At 43.5% G+C, this 18,547-nt stretch overlaps 1 protein-coding gene across 2 annotated transcripts in view; it reads right to left on the bottom strand.

The window, feature by feature from the left end:
- Positions 1 to 18,311, bottom strand: part of FSHR (follicle stimulating hormone receptor) — a 1,957,424-nt gene extending 1,939,113 nt beyond the window's left edge. The window contains exon 1 of one of the 2 annotated variants that reach the window (XM_078649629.1): positions 18,092 to 18,311. In XM_078649629.1, the coding sequence (XP_078505755.1) occupies positions 18,092 to 18,240 (149 nt within the window). In that variant the 5' untranslated portion in view covers positions 18,241 to 18,311. The remainder of the gene's footprint in view (positions 1 to 18,091) is intronic. The other variant, XM_078649630.1, reaches the window with a different exon arrangement.
- Between the last annotated feature and the right edge of the window lie 236 nt (positions 18,312 to 18,547).

The following is an 18,547-nucleotide window of genomic DNA, read 5'->3' as shown; positions in this document are numbered from 1 at the left end:
AAAAAAAAAATTGTGCGGGGTCTTCATTTTTGCCTGCCCAGCATGTGCCTAAGGCCACAAGCTGTAATGTAATGTGTATACTTGTAAAGCGCACTGTTGCCAGCCGGCGTCCTGGCGCTGTTTACCGCTGGGGAACCCGTCCTGGCTTTCCCTGTGGGATGGTCCCTGCTGGGAATCCCCAAGGTGGAGTCAGGCATCCCCGGCGTTGAGGGGGCCGTTGTGGAGATTAGGCAAGCTAATGCCCAGAGTTGCCGAGTGCGACCCCTGGTTAGAGTAGGCACCGAGGCGAGAATTATCGAGTCCGCTGACCCTAGTCCACGACCCTGCCACATTGGGAATCGAACCCTGGTCCCGGGCCGACTTCTGCTTCCGGGTCTGCCGCTCTAACCAGTGAGCCACGCCACTCCACTGTAAGCTACAAATTGTGTCAAGAATTTCTTGGATGGCTTCCAGGTGAGCTTGTGATCACATGGGTCCCTCAAGGAGGTTGTGATGTCCTCCATCCCTGATGTCAAATACCCACACAACTGAGTCCTAGCATTTGAATGCCATCCGGGGAGAACCAGCACCCCAGGGGCATCACAGAGCACAATGACCTCGATCAAGTACGTCTCCCAGGGAGTACCAGAGCCGTGGGAGCATTGTGATGTAACTCTTTTGCCCTTTGTTCCCATGTCTGTGAAAAGCATAGAACACACCACATTGGGTTTCCCTACTTGGGGCCAGTGCAAGTGGATTTCAAAAATTGGAAATGAGCCCAAGAAAGACATTTGTGTAAATAAATAGAGGAAAGCTTGTGGCTGCTTTAGTGTGTTGTGGGCCAGGATCAACTGAGCAAAGGCTGGCCGGGAAGTGGGACAAAATGTGCACATTTGGTCTTATGCTGCACAAAAAGGCAGGGGTCCCACCAGGAAAGAGATTTATGGATCTGGACAATGGCCAGGGAAGCAGCCATCCACCATAGGAGCCTTATGTAAAAATGTGAGTTCCACCCTAAGTCGCCAGATACAGAAAGAGTGACCTGGGGGAATGTTTCTGCAGTTTTAACCAGTATTGAATGTTGGACCTTTATTCTTATGGCTTTGATGTGCACCGATTTTGTGCATCTAAGTCCAGTAGCTGCTTTGCAGTATATAAGCAGGTAGAAGAAAGACACATACACTTCATAATTTTAAAAATGATAATGTTTAGTAACAGTAACAGTATTAAACAGTGAATCATTGCACATACTGTTAAATGTCACTGAAAAGTAGTATGATCCCAAATTACACCCGCTATAATGTGTTCAGCAGAGAAGGAGGTATTATAGTTTTATACATGGCTGTGCAAACTTTGCATAATATGCTTTCATGCAATAGTGGCAAAATTGCATGTAATTAAGCAATTAGTAATTCTATCATTTCACAATATATGCTTGACACAAAGATGCATTTTGCACTAAAAAAGCGCAAAAATAACACAAAGCACCATATAAAAAAGCAGCTGATGTTCTGTTGTTCCTGTCCATTTGTGGTGATTGTTTACTATGAATGGTGCATTCACTGTAAATTTGTACCACGAAAGCTAGGTGATTACTTCAAGGGGCATAATTTTGGGAAATTCTCATAACAAGCATTTCACGAAATCACCCAAATTAGGTGAATTATGCCAGCATAATTTAACTTAAACCCAAACCTAGTATAGAGATCAAATGCAAAAACCATCAGACGGGCAAGCGGATAGGCCTTCAGTGCAGTGAATTAAGGGTACATCGAAAGAGAGAATACACCAACACTGCTGGAATGTGCCACAAGAGTCAATATTGGCAGATATAAAGCAGGTGGAGTTGTAAAAGGTGATTTCAGAGCCAGTTCAACAATTCCCTGTAACAACAGATAGCAGAAACACAATTAACACATATGAGTCACATATAAGGAAGTCTGAGTAGAGAAGGAAATGCAGGCAGACTCACTTTCTACTTCAGATGAACTGATGGCAATATCTTGTTACTTACCGGCAATCTTCATTACCCGGATTAGGGTCCTCCTCATCGCAGTCCTAACATAGTGAGGCAGTCCTGCCTTCAACAGACAATCAAAACACATAAATCACATAAGCCTCTCCCACCCACGCCATGCCTGGTATCAACAAGTCCAAACACAGCAGGAGAGAGGAAGAGAAGAAGACTGGGACGAGGAGGACCCTAATCGGGGTAATGAAGATTACTGGTAAGTAACAAGACATTACCCCATCATGGGTACTCCTTGTCCCAGTCCTAACTTAGGGGCCTATTAGGATGGCGGACGGACCTGCGTCCGTCCGCCACCCCGAGGTGGAGGGACCGTCCGCATGGGCAGCGACGGTCCCTCCGGTGCAATTAGGATGTGACCGCCACCCTAGCGGTCACATCCCGTATCTTTAACCTTGCGGCGGGTGCAGCTTGAAGCTGCACCCGCCGCAAGGTTAAAAATGCATGTTTTACATTTACATGCACAAAGCGGCAGGCACCGTGCGGTGCCTGCTGCTTTGTGCATGTAAATGCGGGGGGGTACCATAGGTACCCCCCATGTGCACCCCCCACCCCCCGGCACCCTGGGGGCCCGCAACGGGCCCCCAGACACCAAAGACCACATGCTTTTCCACAGCGGAAAAGCCGCAGTGGAAAAGCATGTTTTGATGCACATACTAATTTGGCTGACGGTGTCTTGCAGACACCGCCACCAAATAGCCCTCCACACCCCGCGAATCAGCGGCGGATGGACCTGCCGTCTGCCGCTGGTCCCACCGCAATCCCACCGCCATCCTAATCTGGCGGTGGGTGTTTTCTGTGGCCTCGGCAGTGAATCTGCATCCTCCAGGCCGGCGGTGGCTTCCGCCGGCCCGGAGGATGTGGATTCACCGCCATCCTAATCGGCCCCATAGTGAGGAACTCACAAGCAGAAAACCAAGAACAAAAAACACAGGACAACAGGAACCCATGCATATGTACAAAATGTAATCAAACAATTGATTAATGAACAGCAGCGTTCAAAACGCCAACAGCAAAACTGTTAACAGAGGCATGTAAAACATCAAGGCGATAATGCTGAACAAATGTGTGATGGGACTGACAAATGGCCACCCTACACATCTCCTGAATAGAGACCCCTGCCGCCTCAGCCCAGGAAGCGGACACAGAACATGTTGAATGACCCTGCACCTGAGACAGAGGAGGCAGACCCACAGATTTATAGGACTAGCAGACCCCCAAATGCACTCATCGACTGATGGTAGAAGTAGAAACCTTCTTTTCTTTACCACCCCCACACAGGAGATAAACAGGGCAGGAGAAAGCCAAAAACCCAGAGAACGCTGGAGGTAAATCTGAGGAGCCCTGTGAACATCTAAAGAAGAAGGAACAATGGAATCCTCCTCCGTAGGTAAATCAGGAAGGATCACCACCTGCTGTAAATGGAATTTGGAGGAAACCTTAGGCAGAAAGGCCGGGTCACGCTGCAAAACAACCCTATCCTGCAGGAACTGCAAATAAGGGAAAGAGATAAGCAAAGTACCCATCTCACCCAAATGCCGAGCGGAGATGATGGCCAACAAAAGCGCCACCTAACCAGACAACCACAAAAAATCTGACTCCAACAAGGGCTCAAAAGGGGGCAACTGCAGATCCTGCAGTTTGAGGAACGGGCACTGTCCCTCTGAGACAACTTACCCTTGGCCTCCAAGGACCCAAATGTGGCTCCCCAACCCCAAAGACTGGCATCCATAGTCAACAAGAGGGGAGGAGGAATCTGAAAACGCACCTTTCTCCAGATTGGGAGTGCAAAGCCACCAGTCCAAGTCCTGAACCAAAACAGGAGCGAGAGTAATTAGAGTCTCGTAATCCCCTAGGGAGGGGTCCTAAGAGCCAACAGATTATTCACCAAGGATTTGAAATGCCGGCGAGCTCAAGGAACCACCGCAGTTGTTGCAGCAATCAACTCCTGGACACGCAACCAAAATCGAGCCGGGGAAGAAGGGCAATCTAGCAGGTCCCCCAACAGAGTCTGCAGGGAAAGGATCTGAACATGAGGGAGAAACACCGCCCCCAGAATGGTGTGGAACAGACCCCCAATGAACCGAAGTCTTTGAACAGGAACCAGATAACACTTGGCCAGATTTAACTTGAACCCCAGATCCTGGAAAAAGGCCAATGTAGCTTCCACCACCAGAAGAGCATTGGGAAGGGAGGAAGCAGAGATCAGACAATTATCAATATAGGGAAACATGGAGAAACCCTGATGTTGTAAAACCCCCACAGCAGGAGCCAATACCTTGGTAAAAGTCCTGGGAGCAGTGGAGAGGCTGAAAGGCGTCCAACAAGTCCAGAGAAGCCAAAAAATCACCCTCCTGGATGAGGGGAATGACAGACTGCAAGGTGACCATCCAAAAATTATCCAGCGGCACCAACTTGTTCAAAGCCCGGAGATTCAGAATTGGGCAGAAGGAACCATCAGGTTTTGGGACCAGAAACAGAGTGGAATAGAACCCCAGGCCCCACTCCTCCACCGGAACCAGCCCAATAGCCTCTTTTGACAACAATGGGGTGATGTGTGACAACATGGCAGACTGCTGCACGTGGTCTCTTGACAATGGGGTAACCCGAAAATAGTCCAGATGGGGAGGAGCCTGGAAGGGAATCTGGTAACCCATCCTGATGACAGACAAGACCCACTGGTCGGAAATCAGACCTGGCCAACGGGCCGGAAACATCCAGAGCCAAGCCCCTACCATGGCATAGTCACATTTGGCCAGCACCCAAGGTATGCTGCAGCTGCTGCAGAGGCCGGGACTTATAATGGAACACAGCCCCCGACCTTGGGCCCGACCACGAAAGGGCTGAGAAGACAAAGCCCCTGAAACCCCTGTTTATGGAAAAAGGTCTTCTGCTGTGTCACAGGCTGAAAAGGTTTCAACATCTTCTTCTCCTCTTCAGACTGCTACACCATTGTGTTCAAATCGTCCCCAAAGAGACGTAGACCCTCAAAAACCAGCTTATGGGCCAAGGCCTTCTGAGCAGCATCAAGATGCCAAGGCTTGGTCCAGAGAGACCTCCTACCAGCCACCGCCGCTACAGCAGCTGAGGGAAAGGTCCACAAAGAATCAAAAGTCATATCAGAGAGGAACTGAGCCAAGACCTCCATCTGCACCAAGACAGGAGTAGGGTCCCCTTGATCCTGTAAATAGTCAAACAATTTCTCAAAATTCTTGAGAAGGACCTGCGAAGCATAGGCCGAATAAGTGCTAGCATGCACCCCAAACTGAGAGGCAGCATAAGAATGCTTGAGAGCGGATTTCACCTTCTGCTCAACTGGGACCGCCAGGGAAGCCACCTCCGAATACAAAGAGGAAGAAGAAGACATGGAGGACAAAAGAGAAATGACTTTAGGACCACGAGGGTACTGGGTGTCAATGTCCGCCAGGCGATACTCCTTACCCAGAAAGGAAGGAATTGCCTGATTGTTGGCTTCAAGCCATTCCTTAGCCAGAATATCCTTCAGGTCAGCATGAAAGAGCAATTCATACACCACAGAGGAACTATACTGGGAATAAAACCCTTCATCAGATAAGGACTTAGGGTCAAAATCCAGCACATCCCGAAAATGGACCAACATGTCCGAAAAAACGTTGCCCTGAATGTATTTTCTCTTAGGGGAATTGTCCATGTCCTCATCATCATCCTTAGACTTTTTAGCCGCAGGTTTGAGCAGCAAAGTCTGGATAGCAGAATAAATTAAATCCCGCGAATCAGCTCTGGAAATCTGCAAAAGGTCATCCTCCTGCAACTCCTGGACATTATTCTGCTTGGATAAGGATTTTGCAGACACCAGAGTGCAAGCCCCATCACTCATGGCCAAAAGCAGGAAGAGCAAACCACACAGGAGACCCAACAGGAAGCCCAATACACATGAGGAAGTGCCCAGCTACTCCCATAAATAATGCTCCCATTCAACCAAATCCCTTGATACACGAGACTTGGAAACCTCAAAGCACAGCCCTGCAGTCTCCACCCACAGCCACAGAGAAAAACACCATGTCTGCTGGAGCGAGACCCTGCTGGAAGACCCCAGTTCCGAAACGACCTGAGGTCAGAACACAAGCCAAAGCTCCAGGCCCCTGCCCAGCACATGCGCAGGGAGCACGTTCTGACCAAGGAGCAGGAGCGCAGCTGACCAGAAACTAGGTACGGCCACGTACAGAAAGTGCAGCAAAGTAAACATTTTACACAAAGAAGTAAGTAAAAACTCACAGCACCACATTCACAGCCCGCCCTACTTGGAACCGGCAACAGGAGCCACGGAGCACATCAGCGTTACAACCGCCGTTGGACAGCAAAAGAAAACAGGCATGGGTGTGAAGGGCTTATGTGATGTGACCTTTGACTTAATGTTTAAAGCGTTCTGATGGGCTTTTGGAGGCAGGACCCATGAGGGGGTAATGAGTACTAAAGGCACCAGGAACTTTTGCAAAACCCAGAAGGACTTTGTTGTGTTAAATCAATAGGCCAGCTGCTGTGATTGAAAAAGTCAGCCCAACGCAGCATGAGAAGTGAGGAGCAAACTGGCACATGCGAGTATAAAAAACAGAAAAGGGAATACATAAACCTCTAAAGGGGAAGGAACAAAAACACAAATATTACAGGGGCTAAACTCTATCTGACCCCCGCTTCTATTGCTCATTTTTCCCACTCTACTGATTCTAATTGTTGGACCTGTGGTTCTTCTAGTGCTAATCTTAAACATCTTCTTTTCCTTTGTCCCTCGGTCTCTCATTTTTGGGAGAAGGTCTGGTCATATTTCTCTCGCATGTTTAATATCTCTACTTCTAACTCTATTCCTCTTCTTTTCTCTGGAAGTCTTTCTAACTCTTTAGATCTACCCCCCCCCACACACACACTCATGATCTCTTCGACCTCATGCTCGCCCTAGCTTTTCAGCAGATTTCTCTCAATTGGAAATCACTCAACAAACTCTCTATACAGCACTGGTGGGATAGTCTTTGCTCTTTCCATCGAATTGATGTTGCTTTCGCCTCCTCCTGTAAGCCAATGATGAATTGAGACATTTTTGCTACAACTTACTACCTATTTAGACCAGTTCGTTTTATCAGATAATTCTCGTTTCAACTCTGAGAATTTTAAAGCCCCTTGAATGTTTATCTTCTCTGTCCTTCGCTTTTTTTTACCCTTGTTGGCCCATTCTATGTATTAATTAATTAAGAGTTTATTTACAATGTATTTGTCATATGCATTACTCTACTATACCAATGTGTAAGAAACTTTTTCCCTTTCCCTCCTTTCCCTCTCTCCCCCCTCCCCATCTCCCCTCCTTGTTCCCTATACAATCTAAACAGCTTTTATTTTTGTTCATATGCTAGCCAATTCTTCTGTTATGCTTCTCTTTTATTTTACTTCATTCTGTATTGCTGGCCCTAGCTATATCCTGTTATTTTATTTCAAATAAAGCTTTTAAACTGAAGACAAAAAAAAACCAAATAACAAATATGACAGGGGCAAACTGAGCAAGAATGGGAGCCATATAACAAGTAAAAAGTTACCAGGTGCCATCTTACTGGTTCACAGAGCTTCTATGGGAAAGGAAAGTATTATGTGAGCTCTACTGCCCATGGCCCAGAACTGCCTATTCCTGACCCTTGGTGTTTTTGTATGGGCCAGCTGCCACCAGCCGGTTCTGCACAATCTCGAATCCTTGCCAGCCTAATGTCTATTTCTAAGGTAGATTCGAAGGGCCTTATTCTGGTGTCTCTTTTCTTGATTTACCCTTGCTGAAATCCCTACAGTGTCTCACAGAACGTTAGGGAAGCCAGTACAAGATTATGGGATTTGGAGGGCATTCATGTTATCTCTTTCATAAATATAAGTTTATGAAAAGTGCAATTTTGGTTTGTTGGTGGAATCTGAAATGCAGAGGGAATCCTGTGTCATGCGCCACTACTGTTCCCACCAGCTCACATTGCAGCATGGCACTGTTTACAAGGAATATAACGTGTGCATGCACCATTTGAGTGGATTCAAGAAATTGAACCCTATTTGAAGTAGTATGTCATTGTGCATCGTAGGTCATCATTCACTAATAAGTAGCCTACCCAGTTGGCTCTGTAAATGGCTGTTAGACAAACTTCAACGAAGACCAGTTACACAGCTACACTGAGGGCTTGATTTACTATAACAGGCATAAATTACTCTCATAAGTTGCATCTACAGCTCTTCCTAAATTACACCTTTTGGAGTATTCAATAAGCTACCGTTGCTAAGCAGGTACAATTTCTGATTGATATTAAGAATTTTCTTAGAGTTTGGGTATTTAATAAAGTGCATACTTCCTGTTGTTGTCAATCTATGCCAGAGAATGTCTCAGAAATTAGATTTTTCGGTAAATTAACTTAGGAAAACTATACCTCTTATTTAAAAATATTGGAGTAGATTTACAAAAGTAAATATGTGTAGATCAAAGGTATATGTGTATTCATGTCATGCGTCATCGTGCAATTCACAGAACTTGAAAATCTCATGAATTTCGAAAAATAGGTAAATGGTAAACACAAAAAAGATAGTCAATGATCGATGAAAACTAGCATAACATATACCATGCATAAGCTATGCCAATTGTGCAAATAATAATAAAAGAGAAAAAGATAAAATAGGCACAAAAAAATTCTCTCGGCCCAAAATATTTTCCACACCGCACCTTCTCTTCTCCCACCCACCGATCGAAATTAGGGTTGGCGGCAATGCTACCTCGCATTGGGATCCAAACTAGCCCCAAATTTAAACTATGAATACCGGACTGGTGAGGGTGGCCAGATGCATTTCACAAGATTGTTATAAATTTTCCTAATTTTAAGAGCTTGGGAGAGTGCCCCAGTATTAAAAACAAAACCAGCTATCTCCTTCCACCACATTACCATATTCCCACCCAGAACCTTCCATGAATAGCGGATGTGTACATTTGGGGAGCTTCACCATGACAGACCCTTCCCATTGTTATGCCTCATTGTATCAATAAAACAGCTTAAATAATATTTCTTCTGTAAGCACCCTTGTCAGATGTTTCATTGTATGAGATATACATGCAAGCACCTGCTAGGCATGGAATGATTTGCTCATATTTTCTCGAGAATGCACATATTTAGACGTTCTTATTTTGGTCAAGATGTGTTTTTATGACTTATTGGCTTTGACAGTGGCCAAAGTGACAGCTGTGACTGTGAGGTTTCTGTGGCACAGCCCACATCGTGTGTGAAATCGATATTTCAATTGCTTTGTCCTCTGTATTTTTTAATGAATTGTTTGTGTGCATGGATGTACAATTGTGCAGAAGTTTAGTATTTTTGTAAACCATAAATCATTGTTTTGGGCTTGCGCCTGCGTTGCAGTGCACAGCACTGTCGCGCAGCGAGAGCCCTTTTGTATGGGGTTTTGAAAGCTGCTCACACGCTCGTGCGTTTGAGCAGCTTTCCGCGGCTGCCATTGGCTTTCGTGTGCTTTTTAATAAAAAAGCAAGCACGCAATTGGGCAAAGGTGGGCGCATGTCCCACCTTTGCTACGCCCATTCCCAACGGTTTCTAGCACTCGCAGCAGCGCGCGTTCGTCTTCCTGCTGCGGTCCGTCCCCTGCTCCTCTGTGGTGCGCGCGCACCACTAGTTGTTGACAATAGCGATCGCTTTCAGTGCCGCTTGTTTTCTTTACTTTTGGTAGAATTGCAGCACCCGCGCTTTACTTTTGATGTTATAAGTAAAGCGAGGGTGCCGTGATGATACTAAAAGTAAAGAAATAGAAAAAAAATCTATTTCGCTACTTTTGCTATAATCGCGGCACCCGCGCTTTACTTCTAACATTAAAAATAAAGCGCGGGTCCCGCGATTATACCAAAAGTAAATAAATAGATGTTTTTTTTTATTTCTTTACTTTTGGTATCATCGCGGCACCCGCGCTTTACTTTTAACATTAAAAGTAAAGTGGCTGTGCCACGATGCTTGTTATAAATGACACTATCGATATTGGGTGCAAGGCATGAGTGCACTTCTGTTGGAGCCTGCTGCACACAGTAAGCTCTTTGGTTCAGCAGACTCTGCAACTCTGGGGAGTGGATGTAGGGTTTGATCCAGACAATGCTTTGCAACAAAAACCTGGAGCGCACGTCTGAAGGTTGGGCATAGTTGACAATGGCGATTCATCGCAAAGCATGGCTACAGGCCACTTCCTGTGAATGTCAATGGTTCTGGGGAATGGGTGTGACAAAGACCACATGTGCATGCATCATTCTCTCTCAAGTGGATAATGTGCAACAAGTTTTTAAAGTGTTGAAATTGAATCATATTTTGTTAATGTTCTAGCAGTTTTGAACGACTTTAAAATTACAAAACAATTCCATACCGCCGCCTGCTTCACTTGCCCTGGCATCATTCACTGTCTCAGGGCACATTGCTGTTTCTGCAAGGGGGAGGCGCCACCAATGTGCTCAAAGCGCTACCTCGACCCCCGTGGCACTGGACTTCCATATCGCTATCTGCTCCACTTGCCCTGGTGGGACTTGCTGTCCCAGGGCTCACTGCTGGTTTTGCAAGGGGGGTAGGCGCCACCAACGCACTCAAAGCACATCTTCGACCCCTGTGGTGTGGGACATGCTGGGCTGTGCCCGGGCCAAGGGTGGGCCCATCTGCACCCTCCCGAGCCTGAAAGAGGCTGGGCTGTGCCCACCTTTGTGGTTCCAGCATAGGAGGAATACCGGTGGCCAATGGACTATGTAAGGTACTATCTTTTATGACCTGCGCCATCCACACAAATCAATCTCATCTATTTACATTTTACATAAATATTGCTTGTCCTCTCTAGATTTATTTAGAACAATTACAGCACTGATTATTAATTGGCGGGAGTGGGAAGCACAAGACAATCCCTCTACCTCCAGCTTCTGGTTGCATTCTAGATGGGTTGGAGTTTTAAACCAGGAAATAGGGCTGGCAGAATGCAGGATGTCTCTTTCTTCCACCTGTATGTGCCCAGACAAAGCATTGAAAAGAGAATGGGTCGATGATAGCCAGGTGTCCCATCTGATGGTACCCCTCTCTCCCAAAGTGCTTTTTAATCACCTTACCAGTCACCATCAAATCGAAGTTGGAATACAGATTGAGGTAGAAGTTGAAAATACAAAGGCCAAAGAGGGCAAAAGAAAAAGGGCTGAATTGGGCACCACGTCCAAGAAACAATGCCTGGGAAACCAAAAATGTACACCTAGTCCAGCTCAGGATGGAAATATCTCGCCCATTGGTGAGGGAATGGACAGAGTACGAGTATTTTTTGATGAATTTTTATCCTAAAATCATTAACTTTTTAACAGACTCTCTGAAGCCTATATTGATTCGGCTGGGGAAAATAGAAGAAGATGTTGCATCCCTAGTGGAATATACAAAAACAAGCATTTGCAATGCAATAGGTCTCGCAGTTACACAAGTTAAAGCTATTGGCATTGTAAATGACAATGCCTTTTATTTATGTTTTTAAAGCGAAAACAAATATAAAAGGCATTATTATTTGCAATGTGAACAGCTCAAACTCGCGTAAATGCGAGACCTATTGCATTGCAAATGCTTGTTTTTTATGAAACTGACTGATTTGCAAAAAATAAAAACAGGTTAGTTAGGTGCTTTTTCAAACACAAGACATTTATAAGTCTGGCTTTCTCCTCATAAACTAACCCTATTTTCCTAAACTTGAAATAGAAACTGCGGTGATTGATGGCCTTTGTCACACTTTCTGCAGAAGCTAATTTTACACGTTGCTTTTGTAACTTAAGTGTGCATTTAAGTATCCGAAACGCACTTTCTGAGTAGGTGCATGCCAGATGTATACTGGAGGTCCTCAACCCCAGAGAATACTCGCAACTGAAACTCAAGAGAAAAAAAGAGTTTATGAGGTATGTCCTTTTATTTTATAGACTTGTTCCAGTTGTAGAACCTTTTGATCTTAATGAGAATGATTTTTTAACTTAAGTGTATATTCAAAATATATGACCAGATTTAATATTTTTAAACCAGGCTTCATCACATGAAATATTGAGAATAATGAGTATGTTTCTATAAGAATACAGCAACAGCTAATTATCCGGACAATTAATATATTATCCCTACAAACCGAGGACTAATATCAGGTCTTATAATCAAGGTAGTTAATGAAAAGTTTAACTAAAACTAGTGACACGAGTAAAATACGCAAAATACACAATACACAAATCACTTTAGGAAAGTGTAAGGAAGAGAAGAGACTAACTAGATTTAGTAAATGTATTAATTACTAACATACAAGTATTAAATATAGATCACAAAGAACTAACATTTATTTCCAGATGATGTTGAAGCAATTCTTTAAGCTCCCAGTCTGAAATCTGTCTTCTTTAAGCTCTCAGTCTGAAATCTGTCTTTTTGAATAGTACCCAAATGGCCACGTCCATAAACCATGATTCAATGTCAGATTTGAATGATGAATTCCAGTTTCTTAGTGTAAATACAGTGTAACATACAACATGCGGAACCCTTAAATACAATTATTTACAGCAGAAACTCTATTGAAAGTCTGAAAATCTCCGTTGTAAAATCAATCTTTTAATATGATTTGTTTCATAAAGCTGTCTTAATGAAAAAGCATACGATGTCCTGGGTAGAAAGATGAAGTTGCCTTGTTCTGACACTTGCAAAAGAAATGTGATGGCATTAACTGGTAGTTCTGTGAGCATCACTACAATAGACACGGAGTGGTAAATCTTACAAATGTGAAAATACAGGTATTAAATAAAAAAATCGAAGGCTTTCAAGGCTGTCCCTGTTGGCACTTTGATTTTTTAACTGACTCTTTCAAATAAACGCCTCTTTGACTCAGGTTGGAATTTGACCTGTAGAATATTCATGTTCTTTCAGCATACTGGTGTGATACAAAGACTGCTGACATATGATAGCCTCATTACTGTAAAAATCTTGATTCCCCCATGCTTAACTTTATGCATCTCTGTACTGGAGTGAATGTATGACATTGTTCTGCATTCGGTCCAGCAATTTTTCTTTTTGCATTTGTCACCCCGAGTGGGATGGGTATGCCCAGACCTGTGTCCTGTGCTCTTCATACCACTGGAGTCAAGCTATCCTTGCTTATGGGTGTGACAACCTGAAACATGTCCTAGGATCCTTGTTTCCAGTACAGAGAGGACCTGGCCTGGCAGTTCGGGCTGGACTGTTCCCTGGCTGGGTCAAACTGGAATGGCATGGGGTGCAAAAAACACGATGGATTTAGTCCCAGATCTCTGTACTGGGATGAATGTATGACATTGGTCTGCATGCTGTCCATCAATTGTTCTTTTAACTTTATGCAGTTGCATTACTTTTACTGATGGCTCAAGCAATCTGAATTTTAAAGGCTGATGCTAGCATGTATTTTTTTGAGTAATTAGCAAACCATAGATGGGTGGACAGTGTGCAAAAATATGTGTATCCACTTACTTGCATGTAAAAAAAGCTGCATAATCCTCAATTATATTTATAGTCCAATAATCTTCAATTATATTTATAGTCCAATACATGAAAAATTCTATTCGTTTAACTTGTTAACATTTCCTATGAAATTATGATTTTGCAGTTTCCTATAGTGTCTGGAATATTTTCCAGTGCTTAGTGCAGATGTTTTCACAGCTGTTTTTTGGGAAAAAACAAGGGTTCTAGTTCTTTGATTTAAGAACACATTTGTATGTGCAATTGCAGGTTAACAGATTTTTCCCTCTTTGATACATTAGCAACATTGGTAATTTGATAGGAGGATATTTAATGCTTTTCCTCTTTCACAAAACAGTTTGACACTATAGAAATGTCAAGACATTAAGAAGGCATATTTACAAGAACTTAACGCCGCAGTAGCGTACATTTTTTATCTTTACAGTGTTTTTCTTTTTAATCGCCATATTTACAAGTTGCCACTAACTTCCGTTAGCACCAATTTTCTAGCATAAACGTGAATTTATCACATTAGCACGTCTGTTAGAGTGACTTACCGAAAACAAGATGCAAAGTAGGTGTTCCTTAATAAGAACTCCAACTAAGTCCAATTAGAGGCAGTTTTTTAAGGACAGAACATAACTGGTCTTAAAATTAGTGCAAAAACTCGGGAGCACATATAAGTTGTTTGTGTGCTGGACTGCGCTGCAGGGAATATTGCTGTGCTGCCCTGCACCAAAAAGAAAGTCAGGAGTACGCCCTATCAGTAACATAGGGTGCATTCCTGACCCTATCCCTGAAAAGTGTGGCATTGCTGCGATAAAACAGAGATTGGACACTTTTCACTGCACCCTCCTTGCGACACCATGGATGCGCCGTATTAACTTTACGGCTCTCCATGTCGCAATAAATTACAGATTCGTCTGGAATCCTGATGTATCTGACGGTGCTAAAGTCACGCTTTGCTGCAGTTGTGTCGCAAGCATGATGTAACTCCAGCAATGCACGGCACAAGCCTATCCCTATGGCACTGCATCACCCTTACGCCTGCCACCAGGTAAACATAAAGTTTTGACGCAGTGGCGATCTAGAAATGATGCATTGAAATCTGATTGATATCACTGCGCCACTCCTTCAAGGCTTTGTTGTGTGGTAATGCCTACCCTGTATGCTTCATAACTGATGCAGATAAAATGTGGTTCAGGGCTTTACAAGGTCATGCATATGCCTAGACGCATCACTTTGTAAATATGGCGCAACTTGGTACAAAATCCATGCTGCATGTACGTCAAGAAAATTACACAGTGGTGGGATTAAACAGTCGCAAGGGTGCCTGCGTTACAGGGATGATTGTTTATGTGCATGAAGGGACACCTCCCTGCATATAAACAATCAATAATGGTGATTTGCTACTTCTATGTATGTTCCATTCTGCAGAATGCAGCACCCATAGAAGTACCAAATCACCATTATGTAATGATTGTTTTTGTGCAGGAGGGTACACTTTCCTGCACAAAAACATTCATTAATGGTGCTTTGCCCTTTCTATGTGTGCTGCAAAATGCAACACACATAGAAGAAGCAAACTTGAGCAGAAATAAAACTTTTTCTCCTTGTTGCGCCAATGCAATGGGGCATGCAATGGGTGTTGCTGTGGAAGGCCCACATCAACGCCCATTGCATACCCCTTTTACGCAGTTACCTGTGTGAAAGGGTATCATATTTACAAAGCGGCGTTAAGTCATGCAAAGTGGCTTAACACAGATTTGTAAATATGGTGTAGAGCATTGCGCCACCAAAACGTTGAAAAAAAGTGACGTTCCAGTGGCGCAATCCCCTTGTACATATGCCCCTATTTTCCTTGTAAAACCTTACTGTGTGTTATCATGTGATCATGCCATTTAACCACCGAAATGCTTCACAATACGTGTGGAAACTGGCTCAACTTTGCTGCCAAATCATAATCCTCAGACAAATTATCTAAAAGGTGCTGAGAATATTGGGTGTGCCTAAGGAGTCTGACAATGGACAACAAATTACAGCATGAAGTATCAGCTGTGTATATCCAAACAGTGGTGTAGATTTTTTAGTAATACAATTCATTTCATTCAAAGATGAAATGCTGTTATGCTATTATCTTGATTCTTAGGGAATAAATCAAAAATTCGAATCAAAATGTATTGACTAGATTGCGGAATGCATGCAATGTTTTATGAAGAAATGTCATGAAAACATCAGTTGTGTATCCATCGTTAGGAATAATGTAAATCCGACCCCTTTTCCACCCAGTCTTCCAAAAATAATATTACTTTCCAAGGAAAAATTAGCAGACATATTGATCTTCAGAGACTGCAAAGAATAAGAATTCATAGATCACATGAATATGACTGTCAGTCCCTTAAATTAAAATGTAAATTTCATGTGGCTAATACTTGTGGTTCTTAAAAATAATTTCATATTATTTGAAATATGTTTTATCAGTACACAGACCATCATGCACAATTATTGCTGCATACGGACTACTCTTCTGAACCTTCAGCACAAACACAGCTCTTACCCTCGCATTTCTAGATAAGTTCACTTTTCCAGGACTTTCTTTGAACTCTGTTGGCATAATTGGAAATGTAAACTCAGGAGTGTAGCTATCAATGCGAGGTTGTCTTCAAGAACCAGAGCTAGAATCGGCGCTAATGTGAGAATCATAACTGAATAATCGAGACATCACAATCAAAACCCATTTTTCATTGATCACGAATGGGCCATGTTCTTAACATTGAAAAAAAGACATATAGCATTACGACATATTTGTGGAGGTTTCTTTATGAGAGGCCAGCTTCAATTTTGTACCACGTAAAGTGGTGGATGTGTGACACAGAGTTCTCATAAAAGTTTATGGAGCCACGCGAAGCCACCCTGTATGGTTTTGAGTGACCTCAAAAATCATGAGTATGGCGACGCAGTCCAAATTGTTGTGTTACTCTGCGCCTGGGATGCGTTCCATGGGTGTTGCCGTGGGTTTTCCCACGTAACACCCATTGAATTTGATGCCGACCCAGATTTACAAAAACATGTAAATCTTGGAAAGTGCCAATTCTGTTCGCCTCCCAAGGTGAAGCGTTACAAGGAGGAAAAATATAATTTCTCCTCGTTTTTTCCTCTTTCTATGTGTGCTGAGGAAAATTCCTCTTAGAATTGTTTTTATGCAGAAAGGTTGAACCATGGTGCAAGGGTGCCTACTTTTGCCCTAGGCTGCTAAAAGGGTGACAGTGAAGCAGATTTCTTGAAGAGAAGTCACAAAATGGTGTACCTGGAAATACTTTCTCCAGTAATGTATAGAATGAGGCCGCACAGTAAATAGTCCTGCCTTCACTTACGGTTTCTTCAATATCATAATAAAACGCTGTAGTCATGAGTATGGCAGTGTTGTGTAGTTTCTAAAATGTGGATTCCCCGGGCACAGGAGAAAATGTATGAGGGCAGGACTAATGTACTGCCCACATACTTTCAGAAGCTCAGTAGCAACACTGACGAGCTGTCATATATAAATAACAGCAACAACTGTTCTGAATAAAGGGCAGTTTGGGGGGTCCCTCTTAGTCAAATGCCTACCGCGTAAAACGTCTACTGAGGAATCAAAGTGAAAGTGGAAATTACTAGAAAGCAGCTAAGGAAGCATAGACCAATGACAATAAATACTGAGGTCCTTCCACTAGTCATCTTCACAAGTGTGCATACGTGCAATTCACAATAACTGCACCGGTGACCGAACTATTTGCACTTTTGGAGTAGCAGGCAATTCTCCACCAGCATTTGTGTCAACAAACTAGCGCAAAAAGACACTTTTGGTTGGCGTAAAATACTTCCTTTCAGTGCCCGGCCAGTGTAAAAGACATTTTGCATTAATTGGTTAGTGCAAATTGTGGTGCAAAGCTGCCTGGCCACCAATGCAAATTTGATGTGTCAACAGTAGAATGCATAAAAACCACCTGTGGAATGTAAAACACGAGGTTTTGATTGGAACACAAATATACATATCAAGGTTGCCTGAGAGAAAGCACGACTTTAATATGTTGCTACCCCGGCTAAATCTGCACTTGAGCACGGTCTGCAGTCCTTCGCACTCGCGGAACCCGTCTACGAAAGCAACAACGTGCCTCTGGAAAGTGAGCTGCATAAAGAGAACTGCAAACACATCACGACTTTTAAAGGATGCGCCAACATGTTGTCTTCGCGTCTAGCAACCGAATAATATAGCACAGTCTACAGTGGACATTTTAAGTTTATTTTTCCAAGTCTGTACGAAGACTTCCCGCTGGTTTGTAATGTTGCGCGTGAGTTGCATAAAATCTCTCAATGCAAAGGTCTTGGGGAAACAGTCTAGTATGGCAAACTTTCATTTGGAAACAGGCGGCAAAAATCCCACAAATTTTAATAACCTATGCAAAGCATCTCAAACAAAACAAAACTCGTCCATAAACCTAAGTTATGTCTTCACGTGCAGTCATTTGACTGACTAGCAGCAAAGCGCGAGGCAATGCACGCGCTACCGGACGAGAGCGTAGGGTTCTGTTCTGGTACTTACAGTTCAGTCGAGTTCCTGGGAATGTCCAGCGGAATCTGCACCACATGGCTTTCTTGGCAGGTGAAAACCCTGTTCAAGCAGCGACAAACGGGGTGGCATTCGAAACTGGAACCCACAGCAAGGAACAGGCAAAGGATAGCCAGAGACATGTTTGTCAGTGTTTGTTGTCTTTCACTTCAGTCACAGCGTGCTTCTCAGTCTCCTGCGCGCGAGTGAATCCGCTGATTTTAGAGCTGCCTTAAAAAAATGCTGTGTCACGTGATTCCAAGGGATGACTTAAAAGTTTCACTTCTTGTAATTTGCAACTGGGAATGTTTTTCTGCATGAATCAGAATGTGTGTTGCAACACATTGTTATTTTAATAAAATGTGCTCTTAGACTGATGACCACTGAATAAAGTTTTCAAAATAACCTCTAATGTAGTATAGGTGAACGGAACTTTGAAATTACACTTTA

This window comes from Lissotriton helveticus, chromosome 6 (assembly GCF_964261635.1).
Source record: "Lissotriton helveticus chromosome 6, aLisHel1.1, whole genome shotgun sequence".
Classification (NCBI taxonomy): domain Eukaryota; kingdom Metazoa; phylum Chordata; class Amphibia; order Caudata; family Salamandridae; genus Lissotriton; species Lissotriton helveticus.
Note: the sequence above shows the minus strand (reverse complement) of the source record. Positions and strands in the feature narration are given on the sequence as shown.